The sequence below is a fragment of the Pomacea canaliculata genome, linkage group LG5, assembly GCF_003073045.1.
Source record: "Pomacea canaliculata isolate SZHN2017 linkage group LG5, ASM307304v1, whole genome shotgun sequence".
NCBI classification, from domain to species: Eukaryota; Metazoa; Mollusca; class Gastropoda; order Architaenioglossa; family Ampullariidae; genus Pomacea; species Pomacea canaliculata.
In genome coordinates, this window is record NC_037594.1 from 32,096,129 (window position 1) to 32,120,609 (window position 24,481).

Consider the following 24,481-nt stretch of genomic DNA (forward strand, 5'->3'; position numbering starts at 1 on the left):
TCCCCCACTTTGCCAGTCCTCCAGCAGACCACGTCACATCCTGTCTGATGTCTTCCCACTTCCCCGCGGTCCCTTTACCAGGTCTTCTCATAGGTATAGTGCAGGTTAATTATTAACTTATTCCGGGTGTTTGTCAGTTATTAACTTGTCCTGGATAATGCTTAGTAACCATTAATCACCAGGATAGATGTGGTAGCAATTAGCTTGTCTCAGATAATACGTGAAGACAGTTATTCCACACACCACGTGGTATCTTTCTATTTTTAGTGTGCGTTCGTGTGTGTGTTGAGGAATGAGTGTGTCAAACTGTAAGAGAGAGAGAAATGTGTTGGGTGAAGACGACAGTGAGTGAAATGTGTTTATTATAAATATTTAAACCTAAAATTCAATGTTGTGTGCGTGCACGCGATGTTTAGCCAGCACGGCTAAAGTGTTGATGGCGCCGTTCATCAAGGAGAAGCGAACCCCGGCCTGCGAGCCGCCACATTAACCCCGCCAGGCGTCGCTTTGATCACCGCAGACGAGCAAGCAGCTTGTGTGGCAGATGCCGGGCACATAGAGGCTTGATAAATGTCTGCAGACACCGCGGAACTCCTTTTTTGCCGCACGACCGCCGCGTCCCATGTCCCGTGCTCAGTGCGCATGTCCTGCATGAGCTCCAACGATACATCACTGTGCGATACGCTTCGTGACACAACGGATCGCTTCAACGCGTACGATAATCACAGTACGATACGATAAGAACGATAATTACAGTACGATACGATGAGTACGATAATTATAGTACGATACGATACGAGTTACTACGATAAGTATATAGTACGATAAGAATTTTAAGTTATACGATACGATAATACGAGATTGTACGAAGTACGATAATTATAGTACGATACGATAATTACAGTACGATACACAGCTTTGTGCTGCAGCAACAGGTTCACACAGCACAATACGAGCAAAACATCGGAGAGACAAGTAGAGCATGAAGCCATCTTTCCTCTCGTTTGTAACCACACTTCATCAGTCCAAGACTTGATGACTGAAGACAGAAAAGAGTGTCTAGACCGCTTCAAGCATCGTGCCCTCGGATTCTCCTCCCTTTCCTAATATAGACTATGGACTGGAATTCGCTTTCCGCCGGTGTAATACACTCCTATTTGTTCTCATTGCTCCACACTCGCTTGAAAACCTATTTTTTAACAGAGTTATAATCTGTCCTCTTTCAGTCTTGTCTTATTTGACTGGATTTGCCAGAGTGATGCTTTCATGCCTAAATGGTGGGGTATTCGTCGCATAAATACACACCCGAATGAATGCGTCTAAACCTGCTGCTTTATAAAATCATCATCGCCTCTTTATTTTAATTACACTAGAAGCCTGCAGACCAACAAAAGAAGTGGAAGACTAATTTTATCCGATTTGTCAGCTCAGGCAAGATTATTTGTAGATACGGATAATCAGAGTTGGGTATTTTTAAATGGTCGTACTAATAGACAAAACTGCGTTGAGTAGCTTTACTTACATGTGAACCACAGTCTCCGTGTGTATCACGTGACACTCTACGTTAGAGCTTGGAGCATGAACTGGTTCCTGAAGTCAGGTGCAGAGATGAATTTTCATACCTCTAGTGAGTGAGCGTGAAGGCATCTCAAATTAAACATACTACATACTTCCTCTGAATCAAAGACCTCTTTCTTCCCGTCCGACTGAAATGTGAACGGCCCAGAACCTGACACTAAGTCCTCCCTCCTTTGTTGCCAGCGAGGTTTCCAGTAAAACCGTTCTGAGGCTGTTGCACCTTCATGATTGAAGTGTTTGTTGGCTGCGATCACTACATAACTTCTCTAGAGAGATGTAATAATATTCGCAGTTTGTCGCAGGGATCACCACCCTCGGGCTTCACGCTGCGTTCCTGAAGGAAAAATTCTTGTTATGGTGAGTAATGAAACACATACCCAGCTAACTGTGTCGGACTGATAATCGTCTGTTTGCTACAGATGACCAGACAGTAACAATACAACTGTTTGATACAACTGCTGAATGTGATAGCCACAGATAAACTCTTGCGGGCCAGTGCCTCGAAGACTGATTGGAACTTGACCTCTGACCCATACAACAGAGATTAAACCTCTTACGACCACCAGACGATCTCACCAGCTGACCTTTGACAGCAGATACAGGCTCCACGGTTAAAAATGATTGCACCTGGTAAAACTCAGTTGCTGGTGGTGGTGGGGATACCATAAGCTCACAAGACCTGCCTGAGTTATAAAACTCTGGAAACACCTCATTATCTACACCGGGGACGAGAAGAGATTGTTGAAGGGTGGGGCGTGGGTGTGTGGTGCCCCGTATCTCCTCCTTCACCCCTCCCACGCCTTGTGGCCACGTACCGTGACTCAGCCTTGGCTCTTGTGTTGCGCAACCTGCTTGAAGCTGATGTACTTACTACAATATTTATTTATCTCCTCTAGCTCCATTCATTACAATTCTTGCCTTCATTATGAAGTGTCTGCTTGTAAGTTTGCTTTCATTAGGTGCGGCCGATCACACACATATCATTCTGTCTCATTTACAGTAATTACAGACACTACTTCCTCCAGGACAATCCCACAGAAGAGTTCACTTCCGTGCAGAAGATGACAAGACAACCCCGCACAGAGGTCAGGTGACGTGTGACGGCAGCGCCACCCGTGCGCGTGCACTCCTCGCTCCACGCTCCCTCCGAGTCTGCGCCAGTCTCCTGCTAGAGATGGGGTGGCCCCTTCCCCTACTTCCACCCCTTCCCCACACTTCCCCACAGCACACATCCGGGCTCACGTGCCATCACTGACGTTCCCTGTCTCCGCCGAGCGCTCGGCGAAACCCTCGTAGTGACCACGGATGTAGTCAGCCACGTGGGATGCTGTCTCTGTCTCACTGCCAGCCATGCGGGATGCTGTCTCTGTCTCTCACTGCCAGCCATGTAGTGATGCCGGAATTCCGGCACTGTGCGTGAGCAGCAGAGCGTGAAGGTTTCTCTCAAGTGCGAGTTGTCTGTCGGCATGCTCCGTCTCCTGCATGTGAGTCATTATCTAAGTATTTCTTTCCGCTCAACTCGTTATATCAACCTTTTCAACGGGCTTTCAGGAACTAGAGAACACATTGATAAACGTGCTTGGCAAGGCTGCATACTTTCCAACTCTCTCACACTATTTTCGATGTAAGTAAATTATTATTTGTTGTTTATTTATTTTCCTTCGGTTTAGTTGAAACTAATGATGTTCATGTCTTAAGAGAGAAAAATCCACTGCCAGGCATATCTGGTAGTGAGTAAATGACTGTTAGAGTGAGTGATGACTACAAGTCTCTTTCTCAGCTGGCCAACAGAGCTGGGTACCATTTCGATATACATATACACAACACATAGTCTTACGATGGTGTTCTACCCAGACTAGCAGTAAATAAAAAAAAATCGTGAACTGTCTTTACTTTTCCGTGCGAGATAGACATTTAGGATGTTCACACACGTGCTGCAGGTTCATAAGTGCAGTACAACACTGTGCTGGTATTCATATCCAGCTTGTTGATGTGTCGGGTGTTTGGCAGTGTGTACAGAGTGTTCTGCACGTGGTAAGTACTGAGTAACCCCTCGGCAAGCTCGGTCCCAAGGGCAGAAAACGCAATTCATTTATTCTTTCTTACAAATCTCAACACAATGTTTAGACTAATTGTGTCAGTTGTATCTGGCAGTGTGTAACAAACCTGGATATATACATATTGTTATCTTTGAGTTTCGTGTACGTTATTATCGTTGGTGTTCCCAATGTATCCTACTCTTTGTTTAACATCTGTGCGACATTGTTTACTCAGCAACAGCAGTTGTGAAATGTATCAAAATGTGAGGACCAGTTGTAGTTTCTATATTAATTTGAAGTTTCATTTACTTATTATGTACTGCCGGCTTAGCTACACCGTAGTCAGCTCGTGACTGATGTATGTTACATTATAGCAAAATTAGTTTGAGATTGAGGTTTATTTAGTATAACTCAGTATAACAATCCACAAGTCAGCAGTATACCAGTGGTTCTCTGATAAGCTTACCAGTCTCCACAGTCTGCATGTGTAATCAGTTATTAAACAAAAATTGGAAGTGTTAACATTGCCTGTCCAGTTGTCTTGACAGCGAGTTGGGTTGGTTGGTTGGCTGGGTTCGTTCGTTTGTTCGTTCGTTCGTTCGTTCGTTCGTTGGTTCGTTCGTTCGTTGCTGGCACGTGAACATCGTACTCAAACATCGCAGTGTTTACCATCATTGCTCTATAGGTTATCATACATATTTGTTAGACAGTGTGATGCCTCGGTGAACTGTACCCACCCACCCCACCACTACAACCCCCTCCACCACCACTCCACCCAGCAGACACCCAGTGATGGTGTTGGGTGGGTCAGGGTCATAGCCTTGACTCCATTCTCCATGCATCACATCCTACAGCTGGAAGACTCGCTTCTCGAGTGTTCGGTCAGTTTCTTTGTAAACACTCTACCCACCTGAGTCAGGTCGGCGCATCATCCATGTTTATAATGAAGGTTGTGTAATAAAATGATACTGCAAACGTTTACACAGTCTTTCATCTCCAATCAGCTTAGTGCTGACAGGTGTGGTGTGTCTACCTGCCTAACACAAACACCAAATAGCGAAAATGTTTTTTCTTTCTCTCGCTCTTATCCATGTCCCTCTCTTTTACTATCGATTACTGATCAGTCTATGAGAAGAGAAATACTTCTCGTCACTCGCATTTTTTTAAAGAAGAAAAAAGACTTCAAGCAGCTGTTGTTAGCATCTGAAAACCAAAAATAGTTTCTGCTGAAGCAGCTGCCAGCCCGTGGAGGCACCGGCAGGGGATGAGGATGAGCTGAGACATGGTGTCCGTGGCAACCAGTGTCCGTCTCTGTACATTCAGGCCTGGGTGCGAGCTTACCTGGTGTACATGTATTATTGCGTAGATGTTCTTTACTTTTTATTTGGGGAAAACTGAAAGCTTCATCTTCTCGCATTCAAGCTAAAACTTGGCTTTTGCGCGTGTCACGCTAACCTGGAGGCGTATCCCCGGTGTCTGAGGTGTAAATCACGAGTTTTATGGTCCAAAAATGCCTTCAAGGCCTCACTTTTGGCTGGTTCTGACACATTTCTTACCCGGATACAATCTGGGAAGTCGATTGTCGACTCACTGGTGATACAGTTCCAAACCCCCCTGGGAAAAAATCTTTTGCCTCTTCTGGATTTTGACAATTTACAACATGCAAAGATTGTTTCAGTGGTTTTACAAAGTCCTTATTTATCTATTACAATTTATATTTTTGGTCTCATAACATGTATGTCTTTCCCGTAGTCTTGGGCTTATCCCCCTCCACAACACCTCCCCCACCCTCAGACAACATTTTTCACTTCCATAGCTGTTTGTTTATTTGTTTGTTTATTTTTCACTTTTGGACTTCCGCTGACTCTTCAAAAATCACACCCCTGCCTACAGCTTGTACCAGTTACTACAGACATCCTGAAGGATGTGACGTAGATGTTGTATCCGTCCTCGTGGTGAGTCTTCCACCTCCACAGTGTCTGGCTTGAGAATCAAACTCCAGTCTTTGATGGTCTCTTCGTCAAACTCCTTCTCGCCGCCATCCTTGTCCTGCTCGTAGCGGCAGTCACGTGACCATGTAGGTGTTTGAAGCGTCGCTCTGTCTTCACACAGGATTGTTCACATCAACAGCAGTTGACTTGTTGGATGCTTGAAGTCCGGTCTCAGTGAACATGTAATACAACCTGTTGCAGGACAATTGCAGCCTGTGACTCGCTGCTTCCGACATTTGCACTCAGCCAACAGTTGTGACAAAATGACAGACTTTCATTGTTTCTCACCACCGAGTCAGTCAGGCGGGCTGCTGAAAAGTTGAAAGTCCTGTTGATGTATTTCTGGAACACAATTCACTTTACTAAACAGCTTATACGGATCTTGTCACCACTTTAGAAAATGATTAAAATCTCTTCGTCACGATCTTCCTCCCATAGAAGGACTTTTAACCCTGATTGTCGAAGTGGTGAACCTTGTCAAGTGTTCACTTGATAACAACACTTTAAGCTGCTCACTCACATTCACACACACATATCCACACAATAAGCTGTTTACTCACATCCACACACACACCTCCCTACATTCAGCTGCTCTATCTCTCTCACCTCTCACATCGCCACACTCTGCATCATTGTTATTAATATTAATGATCGCTGGGCAATGTCTATGATGCTACAGTGAATGTCTCACAATATTCGCGGCAAAAGACTGTGAGACACACACACAAACACACTGTAATCATGTAATCATGACTGACAACAGGAAGTCTGGTTCGTTCCTCAGCCAACAACCGTGGTTCCAGACAACATGCGCTTCATTTCTCTCTCACTCGGATGTTTAAAGCCGTTAGAGCTCCACCAACAAAGTTCAGAAAGTCGGTCCAAACAGGTTGTTAGTGTCTTGACTATTCTACTGTATTTTTAAAAAAAACTCTACAATAGGTGAAGATGAAGCAGTGTTTTCGTTCTTAAAATGTTTTAGCGCCCGATGGTCTGTTTATAAACAAAATGGTGGGGATCGAGGTGTAAGCCTTGTTGATGGCAGCAAGCGATCACGTGACTCTCGGCTGTCAGGACTTTCGTCTCCCCCTCGCCATCCCCCGCTGGCAACATCACCACCAGTCAAAACTAACCAACAAATCCCACAGTCGTGGTGAGTGATGTGGCCGTGCAAACAAACTACGCATCTCCGTCGTAATTATGCTATGATACACCGTCTGTCAGTCTGTCTGTCTGTCTCTTCTCTTCACACAATATGTTGTGTGTGTGATAAAATAATAATATGTAATACGACATGTGAATACACTGTGTGGAGGAGTCAGTCCCTCCCTACCACAAGACATGCGATGAATGACTGTCTGTCCACATTAACGGGATATTGGATCCACCCGGTCTTTCCTTGCTGACAGCCATCAGAAGCGTGGAGACGGTTATCGCGTACCCCCGGGCCCTCCGCCTGCTTATCTTGTTGCTCGTGTTACCCACTCACTGCTCCATGTTGGTGTAAACGCTGTGTATGTCATCTGTGGTCTGACAGTAGATACCACGGACTGGAGGAACCGTCTTTGTCAGTCTTTCCTTCCGCGCGTGAACTTGTTCTTCAGCTTGTCACTCCATGGAGGCAGGAGGTCTGGTGAGAACTTTCGTCAATGAATGTCAATGAACCTTGGGCTGTATCGTGTGTTATAATTATGTGTGTTTGATGACAGAAAGTCTACCCGCTATCTGATGACAGCAGACATAGGTTGTGGTGACAGCTGTCAGTGGGGACCTGCCTGATGACAGAAATTCTACCCGTTATCTGATGACACCAGACGTAGGGTCATCTTGTAACTTGTGCGCTCATCTGTGTTCCCCAAAGCTCACTCCGAGTTTCTCCAGGCTCTGAAGCCTGAACATCTTGTGGAAGATAAGGACGGCGACTGCATGGAGCCAAGTCCGAGTGTTGTGTGTCCTGGGACTTCAGTTCATTCTTCCAGAAATGTATCAGAAACATTTTGCTTTGCATGCATTTTATCGTTTGTTTGTCCCTTCACTCCCATCATCTCGCCCCACACACGGCCCGCAGACTTTCATTCTTCAATTTCTCCAAATGTCGCCAACCGCAAGTTTTTACTTCATTTGTGTTTGTTTTTGTTTTGTTTTATTTTGTTTTGTTTTGTTGTTTTTTTGAGTTTGTTTGGGGTTTTGTTTGAGTTATTTGTTTTGTTTTTTCGTTTTGTTTTGTTTTTTGGTGTGTTGTTTTGCTGCTGAACAGAAGGATATGTTTTATATCACAGAAGACATTACACGCGTACACTCGTACATGTCGCCTATTTTGTACAAAGAAGAAAAGAAAGACTCGGACTCGTATAACATTTATCACACAAAAATGAGTTGACGAAGAAATAAAGAAGAAGGAGATAGGTCTTTATGTTGACTTTATCAGTGAGCACAACTCTGCAAGCATCCTGGCAGTACAGCAGACGGCCTGAGCTTGATAACAATAGAGATTAAAGCAAATAAAACACAGGATGTGCTTGTGGTTTTGATTACAGCCAAACACGAGCTGCCAAAGGCCTTCCTCCCGGAACCTCCGAGAGATAATTAAGGCCTTCAGACCCTGGGATGCGGAGGGAGCAGCTAGTGTAGGTGTATGTGTACTTCTCTGGAACTCTGGCAAACACAAACAAATTGCACAAAGGTACCTTCATTCCAAAGATTTGTTTAATGACACAGTGATGGAGTGAATGGAAGATGAATCTTGTAACGACCTTTTACAGAAGTCTGATGCCGTCTCCCCCAAACCCTCCTCCCCCTTCATTCCCCTCCTTGCTGCAAGCGGCTTGTGCTCCTCTCTTGCCTCATGTCTTCAGCCCATCATTAGGCAGACAACAGTGCAAGTGCCACTGCACATAACAGCAGCCCTGGCAGATGCCGGGCGATAAGCGGGGGATGCTGGAATGGGAGGGGGTCAAAAGGTCAGGTGATGCGCAATGGCAGTAGCAGAAAGTCGAGCTTCTGGTGATTTGTAATGAGCGCGAAAGAAACAGGAGAGGAGGCGACAAGCGGCTATCTCTCTCTCAGACTCCACACATCTGCAGATGCCTCCTGTTGCCACGTGAAGGGCGGTGGTGGTGCAACGGTTAGCGCCTGTCACCACTAGTAAGGGTTGGCTGTCCTGGGTTCAACTCTCGTCTCGGGCACGATGTTCTTTCTCTGCATGTGGCATCTCTTTACAGGGCTGGCTGCCTTGCCTTAGTTGTTGCCTCGGCATAAAACACCATCCCCTCTCCCATCCCTTTTGCCACATGTAAAACATCTCGCAATTAAAAAGAATATTTCCTCTTTTTTCAACAGCAAGGGCATGACGAGCATGCCTTTACACTCCACTCGAGCATGGACCTACATTAGGCAACAAGCCCTGTAAAAATGGACAATTTTCGACAACATCAGCTCTTAATATAATTCTGGTACAAAAGTTATGGAGGAGCTGTGGTTCCTGTGGTGCTGACTTACCGAGACTCAGTGTTAACCGAAACTGCGCGAGATGCCATCTGGGTAACTGCCGTCAGTAAGAAACTAACTGTTGTGTACTGAGATAGCCTCACTGATATACATTCTGACTGTGATGACTTCTGGCAGAAGGACTTGACATCCTTCAAAAAGAACAGCAATACTGGTCACAGGTTTGGGAGAGAAGAAACTTCCAAGATGGTAAGGTCACGACTTTTGAACCCAAGTTCATGCTAAGCTTTGAGAGACAATAAGATGCGAGTAGAATAGTAGTCTTATCACAGTCTGGCACACCTACAGGTCTGTAAATGGTGAAGCAGGCTACCTCCAAGCTCCAGGAGGATCATTGTCGATTATACGGCTAACTGGCAAATTGGTTTACAACAACCACACACGTCTGCGAGAAAGAAAGTTAAGACACGACTGTAAGCTGAGAGGCAGTCAAGTCACAACTACTAGACAGGAAAGGTTTGTTTTCTGTCCCCATATTCACAAAAATTTGTTTATGTGTCTACTCACCTGCCGGTTTGTCTGAGGTTCTGATTGGTTGGGTTGAAGGACATTTCAAGTCAAGGTCTGCCATTCATTACAAGAATAAACGCTTGTTTACTGTCCAAAATTCCACAGTTCCGGTTCCAGAGAGTGCTAGAATGGACAAGACAGGCTTTTCTGTATCATCTTGAGGAGATGGTGATGATAAGACTCGCGCATGGGGCGAGATGTTTAGGGATGATGCTGCACAATGGCGGCCTTCATTGTACTGCACAAGGCTGGCAGCATCTGTGATCTCATCCTCTTCCCACAAACATTCAACAAAAGCCTTCCTCTACAGAAGCTGAAGTGATGTTTGTTTCTTTGGAAATAAATAGCTCGCAACCATTCAGGGTGGGGTACATCTCAGTATTCTTTGTAGGTCCAAGTTTTTGCTGTTGTTGTTCCAGGGGAACTCACTCCAATGTAACATATTCATGAGTCGGCAGTTTGTCTAAAATTTTCTCCCAGAACAACAGTGTAAAAGTGAATGATTTGTAAATTACTAATGTATCAAAATTGCTATTAGTATTCTTATCAGTAGTGCTTTGCTTTAAAATTTACGAATCCAAAACTGGCCATAACCCCATAAATTGTCTCCCTTTATTTTAACCCGAATATTTGTATTTACTGACAAAATCTGGAAAGCAGTACATCCTTGTTTTTGTTCTCTATCAGTTTGCTTACATGCAGAAAAACATGGCAGGAACTGTCTTCATCCTGTTTCGGTCCGTGTAATCGCTGAACCAGACAGCTTGGTGTTAGTGTTTGAGAACTCCACGGTTAGCGCCCCCTAACGGCGTGTGCCTCAAGCCTTCCGGTGGCTAATAGCAGCCACTCGTGTCGCCAGCTCTGGGCGCAGCTCTTGGACTAATCCAGTGCAAATGTCTGAGGGAAACAGTTTGATATTTTGGACCGTGAACCCACCACCCGCCATTGGGTGACATGCGCACTCGGCGCTTCCTGCTTTGTTGTGTCGGCGGGTGTGTGTGTGACTAAACCCTAGAAAATCTGCTTCTTGTCGAGTTCACAGCGCCGGTGGAAGCACACTCGGCATGGACACCTTGTGCTTACACGAACTGGAAATACACTTGGAAAAAAACATAAAGTGTGTTGACTGGAATTACATTCCGTGTGAAAATGATTTGTTGTGTTAACAACCTGGAAATGCACGGAAATAAATGTCTTCTTCGAGGACTGCAAACGCACGGGGAATGACCATCACCTGCTGTGTGCACCTGGCGCGGCGAGGAATGTGGAGATACATGAGCTCGTGTGTTCCTCTTGCTGTGTACGTGGGTCCTTTCTGTCGGTTCCACAGGTGAGGTCTTTGAAATGTTCAACATGGGATACCTTTAATGATGGCTGTACTATTACTGGTGTCTGTGTGTTGTTGTTGTTGTGTCTCACGGCATGTTATATCGATGATATCGCAGATCACTGAGGTCAGAGATTAATCCATGAAGTAGGTCTTGATGTTGCAAGCGTCCATAGCGCCATCAACTGGAAGATGTCCTGTCGTACTAAATATACCAGTAACAGCAGGAGTTTTAAATTATTTGCAGGTGATAAAAAAAACAGCTCACAGCTCGTGCTGGAAATCTTTTTAAAAGGATTTTCTCCATGTTATTAATCAACTTTCAGTACGTGTGTCTGAGATCATCTTCATTGTCATCTTCTTCTTCAACATCATCTTTATCATCATCCATCCCTGCTCAATATTCAAGTTGTCTACCGCTACAGGTCGTCAGGGGGACCTGGTTAGACACAGCAGCTGGCGAAGCTCGCCACTTGGGTCGATCTTTGTTCCATAAAACTAACATGAAAGGACAATAATGAAAAATGAACAGAAAAATCGACAGATTGAACGAAGGACATCTTGCATCGGGGTATAAATATCAGATATTCAATGTCATCAAAAGCTTTCAGTAGACAATTATGAAACAGTCGATTGCCCAGAAATGCTGTTTCAGTCGCCGAGCAAACATGTATAGTCATCCAATGTTCCCTTGTTCGCTCAGCAAGCGAATTTTGCCATGATATAGCCTTAGTTGCTGGCATGGCATAAAACACCAATAAACAAACAAACAAAGCAAGCGAATTCGGGGTCTCAGATTAGGGTGACCTATCCGTTTGAAATCAGAGTTTAAGGCTACAGACTGTCTGACCTAGTGGTCGAGGTTTAAAAATAAGGCAGTGTTAAAGTAGGACACAACAATTTACACAATAAAGTGAAACGCTTTTGTGCACAGGAAATTAGAAGGTTTGCCATACTCTTATGAGGACAGGATGGCAACCGTTGCTGTTAGTTTTGACAGAGAGGACTTAAATTTAAGCTGACAAACAAGGTTGAACTCAATGCCACATGCTGGCAATCACATCGTCTTGGAGAATAAACAGACTTTGGAACTTATTTCTGCCATCATTGTCACTTCTTATTCAGATTCAATTTTAGGTTTCATCGAGAACTGTTGTGGCTCCACAAGTTTCATGGACCCGACTTTCTGGCGGCTGTTACATGGTCAGCTCCACCCTAGTGGTCTTGAGGTATTCTCTGTTTCTAGAAAAGTACAAACATTCAAACAGAGGTCATTTCTGTAGACTACATGAAAGACATTATTTCTTCGAACATTTTCCCATTCAATCATTTTTGGTTAGTGCATAAATTCCAGTTCTTGTGTACCGTTTATAAAGCTTATTGTCAGTGAACAGCCAGGTCTTAATCTCCATCTCATGACCATCAGGGTCTCTCTGTCACGATTCTCACTTCACATGTTCACACTTGTTTTCCCGCTGGTCCTGTCTCAATAATTGCTGTAAAAGCAATGTTTCTCCGCCTGGCGGAGCGGGCCCTGCCTGTGTGGCTGGTCCTGTGGCTGGTGCCAAGAGTAGCAGGCTGGCAGCGCGCGCAGCTCCACACCACAGCGCCGACAGGTGCCCGACTTCCGCCACGTGATGCTGGGGTAGCCAGGCTCCGCAGCCACTCGCCACGTGGCCCCGCGTGTTTATTTGTAGCCCCATCGTGATGAGCACCACCTTGCCACGCCAGCCATAAACAGCAACGACGACGACAGATGACGTGAATCATCGTGCCGCCACACCCACCTCAGTGGCCACAATAATGTTGATGTTTACGGATTCTGTTTGCCTGGTGTTGGTTTGTACCAGGTCTCGACAACAAAGCTAGTAAGTTCGGACAAAAGCTCCTGTCATCCTTTTTTAAGTTTCGTTTGTGTGTGAACACTGATCTTGAACAACCGATTGTTCACTGTGCCAATGACATCAGCTGTTAGGGTGGTGTGAATGTGAATGATGTCATCGACAAAAATATTCATCCGAGTATTAAGACAAAGATGTACTAGGCATTGAAGAAAGATGTTGTAAATAGAAATGTAAAAAGTCAGCTTGAGTTCTAGACGATCTGTGACCCCAGGTGTGACACGTCTCTAGAGGTCACGACCCACATACACTATTGGGTTCACTTGGTGCGAGTTCACCAGACAGGTGTCATCGTGACGTCACTTCCTCTCTGTGAAAGATTTATTTTGTCTATCATACGGGCACATTTGTTAGTGTTTGGGTGTGCATGAAATAAATTTCACTGATTGCAATCACCTCAGTTTAGTCAGCTGTTGCTCATTCTAAATATATTTCGATTTGTTTTTTTCTAATTATAAAGAAATATCTGGAGCCAGAAATCAATGAAATCAGCAACTTCAATCATTTCTGAGCAAAATTTAACTCTGAGTTTCAGCTTTATCGTTCATATTAACTCGTTTTATACTGACGACCATAGCAGACAGGTCCTGTTGAAGATGAAGGTCCATCGCTGACCGTCTGTATGTGGATGCGTGGATGCCATTTCTTTTCTCGATGACACGACTGTAGCAGGTGCATCTGTTGAAATGGAAGGCAGTGGGTGGGTGGGTCATGGAGCCAGACGAGGGACTACACAAGGAGGGTGTAACGTCTGCTACACTTTATTTTCTTCTTTCCGACTCTCGAGAAACCTGAGCTCCCGCCAGACCACGCGAACTGCTGGAGAAATATTGCTACTAGCGGGATGCCCTCGTCAGCTGGAGGGGAAGGGAGGAAGGTGGAGGTGATGTTCTACCGACCGTGCAGCTCCCCCTAGCGGCGCCACGCCTTCACAGTCCACAGGGAATCTACTAGCATCCCTCCCTCCATGTACTGTACCCCAGCATTCCACACCTTCCTCTTGTTCCGTCCTGTGCCTGCGCCAGATACTCACAGGCCATGATGAATTAGTTGCCGCCAGTCCTTATCTGCTTGTGGACAGGTTAATGAGACTCCGAGTGGCGCCACCTGGGAGTGGGTGGCTGCTTTTTCCTTAAAGAAGACTGCACATCTTCGTTTGCTTTCGCTTGAAACAGAGTTGGAAGGTCAATGAAATTATGTCACAGGGTTTGTTATCCAGCTTTGTCACACCCTTCATTATGACGCTGCGTCATGCCGTTTCCTTGTTTCACAAGAACATGTCTGCCCGAGGTGTTTCCATGGAGTTGTTTAAACAAACAGACAAGCTTCCTGTTGGTTGCGACACTTCAGTCGTGGGGGTGGCTCCCTACACAGGAGGTTTCCCCACCCCACCCACCCCGATATCCTCGCTGAATGTCATTAACATGATCTCTTGCCTGGAGTCCCTCCTACATGTAGACTAATTCACACTTTAGCGACAGAGTGCAAAGAACCTTAACTCTCGCGCCCACACGTTATGTCCCCCTACTCCATCCTCCCGCTCTCCCCGTCCACTACTTGTACGCCGGCCCCTCCTCTCCTTCTCTTTTTTTTTCTTTTTTTTTCTCTCTCTCTCTCCCTTTCTCTCACGCTTTTCATCCTATTTTTCCCATTTGAATCAGAATTATAATTGTCAAACTTAGTGAAAGGGGAAGTAAACTAAAAAAGTTATTTCATGGTGTTTTAAAGTGAAATCGTGTTCGCTACCATTGGATTCAGCACGGCAAAAAAAGTGAGTCATTGTCATACATGTGATGTGCCAGTGAAAGACGTGAACGGTAATGTCGTTGAGGGAGAGGCAGGAAAACTACAGCGCTGGAGGGAGCATTTTGAGTCGGTTCTGAACAGACCAGATCCCCCTCAGCTTGCAGACATCAGCCAGCAGCTATAGACCTTGACATCTGCACAGACCCACCAAGCCTGGAAGAAGTGACAGCAGCAGTCAAGAACAATGAAGAGCGGCAAAGCACCAGGGGCAGATGGAATAACAGCAGAGATGTTGAAAGCAGACGTGCATGTGACAGCTCCCAAGCTGACTGAAATCTTCAGGCAAATTTGGGAATCAGGGCACTTCCTGTTGCGTGGAAGACGGGCTCATCTTCAAGTTACCCAAGAAAGGAGATCTTGGAGACTGCAATAATTGGAGGGGCATAACACTTCTTTCCTCACCAGCAAGGTCTTCAGCAAGATTGTTTTTGTCAAGACTGACGGCAACTCTTGAGAAGACCTCCGACCACAGCAAGCAGGATTTCGCCCTGGGCGATCCTGCTCCGAACACATCTTCATTCTGCGACAGATTCTGGAGCAGAGCAACGAATGAACAACCGTGTACATCAATTCATCGACCTGGAGAAGGCTTTTGACAGCATCCACCGCGAGTCCTTATGGAAGATCTGAGGCATTACGGAGTCCCTGCAAAACTTGTTCAGTCATTGCAATGCTGTACAGCGATTTTCAATCAGGTTGTCTGTGACACGGAGCTCACAGACCTTCAAACGTCAGTACCGCCGGGGTGAAGCAGGGCTGCATCTGTCGCCGTTCCTCTTCATCCTGGCCATGGACTGGATCATGAAGACTTCCACCGACAGCGAGAGGAGAGGGTCAGATGGAGCCATGACTATGACAGCAACAACAGCACTGGAAGACTTGGACTTTGCTGATGACATTGCCTGCTGTCACACCGCACCAAGACATGCAGGAAAAAACAAAGGCTTCTCAGAAACAGCTGGAAACCTTGGTTGAAGGTCAGCACAAAAAAGACTAACAGTATGAGAGTGAACGCCAGAGTCCAAGACAGCATCAAACTAAATGGAGAAGAGATTGAGGAAGTTGACAGTTTCACCTATCTTGGGTCCAAAATGTCAAAACCCGGGGATGCGGAGGTGGAGATTCGAGCCCGACTGGCGAAAGCCAGTCAGGCTTTGCTCACTCAGGAGCCATGGAAGGCAAAAACATCAGCCAGAAGATTCAAGCTGAGAATCTTCAGTCAAATGTGATCAGCACCCTCTTACGGATCAGAATCTTGGAAGATGACCAAAAACCATCAGTAACAAGCTTGACGTCTTCCAAAACAGATGCCTCAGGCGCATACTTAACATCTTTTGGCCAAACACCATCACCATAACGAAGAACTCCACCGAAGAAGTGAAACCGAGTCCATCACCACGCAGGTTCAACGAAGGCGTTGGCGATGGATTGGACATGTGCTCCGCCAGCAGACAGCAGACCTTTCCAGAGTCGCCCTACGATGGACTCCAGACGGCCGAAGAAAACGAGGCCGCCAAGGAAACTTGGAGAAGAACAGTGGAAAGGGAGATGAAAGGAAAGGGCTGGACATGGGGTCACCTAGAGCGGGTTTCAGCCGATCGACATCGGTGGCGGACTCTGGTTGAGGCCTTATGTGCAACCTGATGCACAAAGAGGAATAGATAGATAGATATTGTCATACATAGAAAGGAACCAAGAGGCGTCCGTCCTGATGACATCTACTTGTCTGATGACAACGGCATCAGTGATAATGAGAGAATGTTACTTGATGATAGGGGCGTCAGGTCTGACTACAGATGTTTTCACAGACTTCAATCCTGATGGCAGATGGTTTGTTTGATGACATGGACATCGAACCTGATGCTGATGTTTGTCTGATGACAGGGGTGTCGGTCCTGATGGCAGATGACGGTGTGGAGCGCACGCAAATGTTGAGAGCGCATGATGCCCGGTGATGGCGGACGACGGAGACAGTCGCCATGTCCTCTCCTCCGCACTCCTCCCACCCTGGCCCGCACCCTGGGTGTCCTGTGTCCTGGTCGCCTGCGTCTGCTGCCCCTAGCGCTGCATCCACACCTCAAGCGACGACTGCTGCATCCCCGCCTGCACGCGCGCTGCATTTGTGCTGCTGTCATCACCGTTGTCTCCATGGTAAGCCGTCCATCAGAACACAGCCATCATGACCAATGTTGTTTTTCATGGTATGCTCTCATCCAAAGCTATTATTTTTGTTTATATTTTAAGCTAATCTAGCTGATATGGATTATAAACATAATGTTCACACACTTTCCATCACAAAGCGTGACCTGTGTGCAGGTCATCTTCATTAGCTACAAAGCTCCTTCACAGTACGGCATCATGGGATGGCTTCCCTGGCCTTTTGGAGCGAGCGCCCCCTGTGACCTGGTCTGCCCGGCGTTAACAAGTAACGACCTCTGGCGACCCGTGGCGATACCTTCCGAGCACAAGTGTCTGCAAATGGCGAACCTTCCGGTGCCGTGTCCCCCTAACAGGACCTTCTCGATCTGCTCGAGATGGTAAGTATGAGACACTCCACCCGACAAACAACACTTAAAATAAACAAAATACAAACTCTTCTTTTGTAATGCAATGTTAAATAACAATCTTGCTAATTCGCATGACTTTAAATGTCTGGGTTGGTTTTTTTTATATCACCTCTCCAGCCTCCCATCGAGTTTCTGCCCAACTACAAAGCTCCTTGCTGGTACGAGAACCTGCCGCTTGGTGACCAGATCCCGGGTACCCCGTACACCCGCAATCTCTTCACGTGCTTCTCACCCAACGCGCGCACGCTGTTTCTGGAGATGCACGCGGAGTGGGCCGTCAGCACCCAGCTGGCTTCGAACCCCAAGCGTCTGAGGTGTCTGCCCTACTTCTACATCGCCGGCATGCCCAAGTGCGGCAGCACCGACCTGTACCGCAAGGTCACTCAGCACCCGGAGGTGGTTCGGCCTCCCATGAAGGAAAGCCATTGGTGGAGCAAGAACAGGTTCGGTAAGTAGTAGAACTTCGTGACACCTTTCCTTGATTCTTTGTTAGACTGTGACTTTTCTTGGTGTTGGGGACATCTTACTGGACACGCCTAACTTATTGGACATGAGGAGGGTTGCTATACTATAGCAGCATCACGAGACACCATCTTGGGTGTCAGCGCCACCAGCATGCGCAGACGACTCTTCTAGAACGAAATCACTATTTTGGTGTTTCTTGCTTTGATTTTTGAGAACTTGTGACCGTAGCTAATAAGGCCCCAGAGACAGTTCTCTTACAATGGCTTTGGCTGTGGTCACAGGAGTTCGTCTGAACTACTCCTCGCTTATCCCCCTTGACCAGTACGTGGATCTGTTCGACAAGGCGGCGCTGAGAATCGAGAGCCATGCCGTGGAGGTCACGTCCACCAGAAAGCGCTCAAGTCTGGTGCCCACCAACCTTACCATCCCATGGTCACAGGTGAGATGATGAGTTCACCTGCACTTTAGCGACTATTGGATATACTTTAGTTTGTTTTGGGTAATTAGTTTTTTTTCTTTATTTCTTTATCTTTTGTTTGTTATGGTTTTTGGTTTCATTGTTTCCTTTTGTTTGTTTTTTTTAATGTTTAGTTTATATATTATTTCTTTATTGTTCTCTTTTTCTTTTACTTGCCTTTATTTGGACATTTTGTTTTGTTGTTTTTTTTTTTTTTTTTCTTTTATTTTTGGTTTTTTAAACTGTTTCCAACGTACACAGTTTTTCCTGATTGTGACGACTGCGGAATCATAGCCAACTGAAAGGTTTTCGAAAAATCGCTTCAGGCACTTAATAAATGTAGATATACTTATCTATATCATTATATTGATATTATTATGAACCCCGACTGGTTGGTGCAACAGGTGACGGCAGTGCCTCCACGCTGTGGGACAACGACGACTGGTGGCGGCTGCCGGAGAACTGCGGGCGCGATGAGCCGCTGTACACCAACGCCAACTACATCCGCCACCTGACGCCGCACGCCAGGGTCCTCGTCATCCTGCGACAACCCACAGACAGGTCAGTACCCATGACCCCACACACTGGTCAGTACCCATGAGCTCACACACAGGTCAGTACCCATGACCCCACACACAGGTCAGCAGGTGTACAAGCTACACAGCATGACAGTTAGCACGGAGTTCATGAACCCCATACAGAGAGGTCAGCACCCAACTACACACGCACCGCATACCCCATCTTTGATACCCTACAGTGCGCGGGGCGGTCCAATATAGCTATTATCACAATACGGTGAGAATTAGGTGTCGTGAGTTCAAATCTCGTCTCGCGCACGCTGTTCTTTCTCTGCATGTGGAATCTGCTTACAGGTCTGGTGCTTTGCGTGATTATAGCCTTATAGCTACTTAATTTCCTGTCCCCTCCCCACACACACCCACACACCCCCACACACAAAGTACGTAGTGCACCCCACAGTACACGTGCACTTCAGACAAACAGGTCAGCACCCATACAACTCGCACGCTCCAGTTTCTGTCATCGTTCAGCCACCCGCCATGTGAACAGCACAGAGACTGTTGCTCACAACTCAGAGCAGATGCCGGTAATCGTTGGCGCCGTAGGGGGCGCCAGCCTCGACCTTTGCGAACAGCACGTGCAGGAAGCGTGTCCCACAACTCTTTGCGAACTTTAATACAACTAATCGCTAATAAACTCTTTACACCACTTCTCTTCCCGCTCGCCATTGTTTGGGCCTTGTGTGATTGTTGCAGGTTGTTTTCGGATTACTTATACTTCCAGAAGACCAACAAGTCGCTGGCGGAGTTCCACGAGCACGTGGTCCTGTCTGTCAGTAAGCTCAAGTCGTGTATGGAGCAGTTGTCCCTCAGGGCCTGTGTGTACGACAAGCGCATAGCCAGCGGTGTGAAGGTCAGACAGGTGTCCAGCTGTATGTGTGGGTCTTGTCTTGGGCCCTTTGTATCAAACCTCACTTCATTTTGAGAACTTTCTGTAGTTTATACAACACCAACTGGCTGGACAATCAGAAATTGAATTTCTGTTTTTATTTCTTTCTGTAATCATGTCTCAAATGGCGGCTACCTGTTCTTGGTGGCAGGTGCGCCTAAGGGTGGGGATCTACCATGTGTACCTGGCCGAGTGGCTGAAGGTGTTCCCTCGGGACCAGATCCTGGTCATCAGACTGGAGGACTACGCCAAGAACCTCAAGCAGACGACACGACGGGTCTACGACTTCCTGGGGCTGCGTGAGTTGATGGCCTTCACCTGCATTGTTACCTGCATGTCCTATCATGTATAGCTCTTTAACTGAGTGAGATTCCTTCAGCCAGTTTATGTAGAGTGCTTTAATAAACAGATTCCCTCAGCCAGTTTATTACAGCCTGTAGACGACAGGGACTACTTCAACCACTTGACGCTGCAGGCGGCAACAGACACACACGCCATTAAATGTTTAAAAGGCTAGCGCCCGTTGCCTGTGCACCGTTGCTGTAATGTGTTCATAAGGCTACCAAGCTTTATCTTTGCGGTGGCAAGAGTTTGTTTATGAGGCTAGCGCCGTGTACAAGGCTGCTTCACGCGGCTCTGGGTTCAGTCATAGTGCGGTGTACTCACGGTGAGCCACTCACCTGGCATCGGCCCAGAGAAGCGCGTTAAGTTTAAAAACACAGTAAGAAATGTTTCCACTTACTGAAATTATCATCAACAGGCTGATGTGTGTCCCCCACCTCGCCGTCTCATCTATCTCCTCCCCCTCCCCTTGATAATGTTGTGTTGGGCATCTTGCTGATAACTTCAGCGCTTAATGGATAAACAAATTTTTTAATCGCAATGTAAATGGAATTCCAACTTCCGACCAGCGGCGATGGGATAGGTGCAGTGGGTAGACAAGACTTGTTAGCGACCATCTTGGTGAGAAACTTCGTAGTTTGTAAACATAAACATAAACATTTCTGGCATCTTAACAATCAACGTTTAACATCAGTGTAACTAAATCCAGCGCCTTCAACCAACGCATCTTGGAAAAGTTCTCCCTCTCTCTCTCTCCTACACATTAACACGGATGCGAGCGAACACACACACACAGACGTGCACACACAGACGCACACACACACACACAGACGTACACACACAGACGTACACACACAGACACACACACAGACGTACACACTGTAGTTGTCAGCTTTAATCTCAAACAGCAAAGCGCAGGGAGGAATGTTGTCTGTTTGTGTGCTAGTATAAAAAAGGAAGCACCGTTATTTCACTTGACAGGTCTGTGCCAGGGTCTCCATTTTTTACCAGCGAGAAACATGAAAAAGTTCTGGAAATCGTGGAGAGGGGGGTGAGCTGCCAAAGTAGTGGCGACGCAGTAGGTTCACCTGTCTAATGTTCACCTGTCTAGTGTCTGGAGGGGTTCCGTGTACACCCAGTCCCTGGCTACCAGCTCCCTCCATGCCTTTAATGTGCTACTTAACAAAATAAATACACACACACTACCCCTCTCCTTCTTTATCCACTCCTCCCTTTCTCTCATTTTCATTCTTTCTTTCTGTTTTCATCTTCCTCTTTCTCTCCTCCTGTCTGTGAGTGTCTGAATCCGCACTCACACAGCATCATCTCGCCAAGTATTCTTATTACCAGTCGCTCGATCATTCTCGAATTCAACGTGGCTGACGAATAAATCGCCGTGAGAAATAATTCCTAGTGTGTCAAAAAATAGAAGGAGAAAGGGAAAAAGAGCAAAAAACTTCTTTTGGGAGGAAAGGGGAGAGAATTAGGCGGCAACTGGTCTGCTACTGAACTGAGTGTAGATACACATCGCTGTGTAGACAAAGATGACAGCACCGATAAAAAATTAAATACCTAGCCATTCATAACAGATTAAAGAACAGAGCATTGATAAAAGACTTACAGAGCAGATGACCGATAAAAAGAGGAAAACACCTCGCTGATAAAGCCCTGCTTTGTCTAATCTTTTGACAGAAGAAACTGGTCGAGACCTTTGATGTGCCTTTGGTCGGTGTGTGCCACACGATACTGTCTACTGTCAAGAGAGAAATACGCTGTATTATATTATTATTATTATTATTATTATTATTATTATTATTATTATTATTCCGACAATTTTGCCTGACTGACCAGCTCCCTTGGTGTTGTTTGTGTTTGTGCCAAGCTATACTGTCTACTGTCAAGAAATACGATGTATCAATAATAATAATTATATTCCGACAACTTTGCTCCAAACTTTGCGATTGTTTGTGGCCAGCCTCCCGCCTCCCACCTCGTAAGTTTGTCCCTGACTGACCAGCTCCTTTGGTGTTGTTGCTTGTGTGAGAAGACTTTCTGTAGAAGTGTCTAATGTCGAGGGTTGTGGCTTTCAGGCAAACTGTCGCGCGAGGAGGAAGACAAGATTCTCCAAAGCCCGATCGCCAATGCCCGCAAGAAGAAGGACAAGGACCTGGGGTTCATGTGGGAGGACACCCACCGTCTCCTGCGCGACTTCTACCAGCCGCACAACGAGAAGCTGGCGGACCTGCTGGGTGACCCCCGCTTCCTGTGGACCGACGTGCACTCGCCCACCAACGGTTCCACCGACCACCCGGCGGGCGCCGACAACCACACAGAGTCAGTGAGAGCGAAGACGATAACCTGGCGGCGAGCAGTTCGTTCATCGTCCACCCTGTGATGGAAGCCGGGGAGCCTGCGAATGGTGTCTACCTGGCCAGACCTCCGGAGAGGACCCGAGGGCTAAAACGCTGGGTGTGTCTTCCATTAACCTGGACCAAGTTGCTGCTGATCCTGGGTACAGGGCTGTACGGGTGGACGACCAGGAAGACGAGGGGTACGATGCTTATGAGGATGCCGATGAGTACAATGGACGATGATCAGACTGACGAAATCAGCGACGAAAGTTGTCGTCGTCGTCGCAGTTGAAGCTGTCGTCATTTACATGTCTGCGACTAGTGGCTTCAGGTGGTGCGACCCGTTTGTGAATGTAGGTTCAGGTGTTACAGCAGTCGCTCTCTCCTGTAAATGGTGAGGTCATAGTTCAGCTGTCATCACCTACTGCCTTGCACTCGAACCTGTGAATGCTCTCCATTCAGTTACAAGGAAGTTCGACATACTGACAGTCTGCTCATTGCAGTCTTGTACAGACCTGCTCGCCAGACTACAGTCCACTCAAAACTTTTCTTTGTGGTCTATCAAGGGCGTGGATATCGTTTGACTCATCAGAGGCTCAACCCTGCGGTTGGTGACTGTGATTACAGAATTTACACAGATGTCAAGGAAGGACAGTGTTCCATGTGAGAACATGCTCCGCTGTGTGTGGGTGGATGTGTTTATTATCTTATAAACTGGAGTTTGAGTGTGTGTATAACCTTGTATATTTGTGACGTGTATATGTCAATCTTTTAAGACAGAGAGAGAGAGAGATGCAGAGTGAAGGGATACAAAAAAAACTCAAACGTATGAAAAAAGTAGCTAGTATCAATGAGTCCGGTGTCTGTTATTTCTCTCTCAATTCAGCATTTATACCCGTGATACCAGTGTGTTTGCATCGGTATGACCTTCATCTTTGTGCCAGCCACGTGCACGCGCTTGAAACCATTGTGTGTGAAGACAGGAAAGAAAAGATGAAAATGTCGATTCGTCAGTCGGTGCAGTGGACCACAGTCTGCATTTTACTTACCCCCACACATTTTATGTCATCCTGTTTAATATACTTCAACGGTAGTGGCTTTGGAACAGGAGTATGTGAAACGACACCACTCATCGACGAAAACATCTTCCTCTTGAGTCTTGAGCTACCGACCAAGGGAGATAATGCGACTTTAATGTACCTTAACCATCACATGTTTCATTCCTTGAGATTTTGTTTCCTCCTGTTCATTTTTTCAATTTCTTTCTCACACGGTCTCCCCCACCCCAACACACAAATACATTGTAATTTTGTAATTTTGTTACTAGGACAGTGGAGTTGTTTCCCTTTCGTCAAACTTTCCTACAATGGTGATGCAGTTGTACGCTGCATCCAACCTCTTCTCGTCAAAGGAGCGACTGAAAATAACAGAATCCAATAGGACTGAAAAAAGCAGCCATATGGTCTACTCATGAACTGCAGTGCGAACTGCGAATTATTTAAAACTGTTTTCTGTGCTGTGTCTGCTGCTGATTGTGAACGTGTGATGAGTGAACGAGTGAAAGAGTTCGTGTACAGTGGACTGTGAGCACGAGACAAGTTTACATTGACTGTCGGGGCTGTCAAGATGAACCAAAAATGGACATCCTCTTCCAGATATGTTTTTCAACTGTAAACTGCAGTTGTTACGAAGGCGTCGATCATAAATAAACAGTTGTTGTTGTTGTTACTTTGCGACTCTGGTCTCTTTATAACTGTGCTCGCTCCAGAATTTTTTTTATTTTCTCATTAATAAGTCGTCTTTTTTTGTTGGCTTTTTGTCACCTTTCATTCTCTTGATATGTTGTTCCGTTTTACTCCTCTGCTACCTTGTCATTTTTCATTTTGCTATGTTATGTTGTCATTTTTCATTCTGTTGATGTTTTCAAGTTTTTCTTTCTACTGCTACGTCGTCACGTTTACTTTGTTGTTCAAGTTCCTTCTAATTTCACTTCGTCACATTTGAATGTTTCTATGTTGTCACGTGTCATTCTGTTGCTGTTTTAGTTCCACCACTGCTGGAAAGCCAGCTTCTATAATATAACACTTCACACAAAACGACTACTCCACATTTTTAGTGGGCAGTAATCAGAAATAGTTCCCATCCATCAATGTTTCTTTATTCTGTATTTAAT

General features: G+C 46.0%; 1 protein-coding gene across 1 annotated transcript; it reads left to right on the top strand.

Moving 5' to 3' along the window:
• The first annotated feature begins 2,751 nt into the window (after positions 1-2,751).
• LOC112564835 (carbohydrate sulfotransferase 15-like) lies at positions 2,752-24,036 on the top strand. The gene is made up of 10 exons (XM_025239908.1): positions 2,752-3,062; positions 16,544-16,810; positions 16,976-17,196; positions 17,344-17,674; positions 17,973-18,130; positions 18,475-18,487; positions 18,553-18,709; positions 19,423-19,579; positions 19,767-19,914; positions 22,048-24,036. The coding sequence occupies exons 3-10, from the start codon at positions 17,194-17,196 to the stop codon at positions 22,350-22,352; spliced, it is 1,272 nt and encodes a 423-aa protein (XP_025095693.1). The 5' UTR covers positions 2,752-3,062; positions 16,544-16,810; positions 16,976-17,193; the 3' UTR covers positions 22,353-24,036.
• Positions 24,037-24,481: the final 445 nt, after the last annotated feature.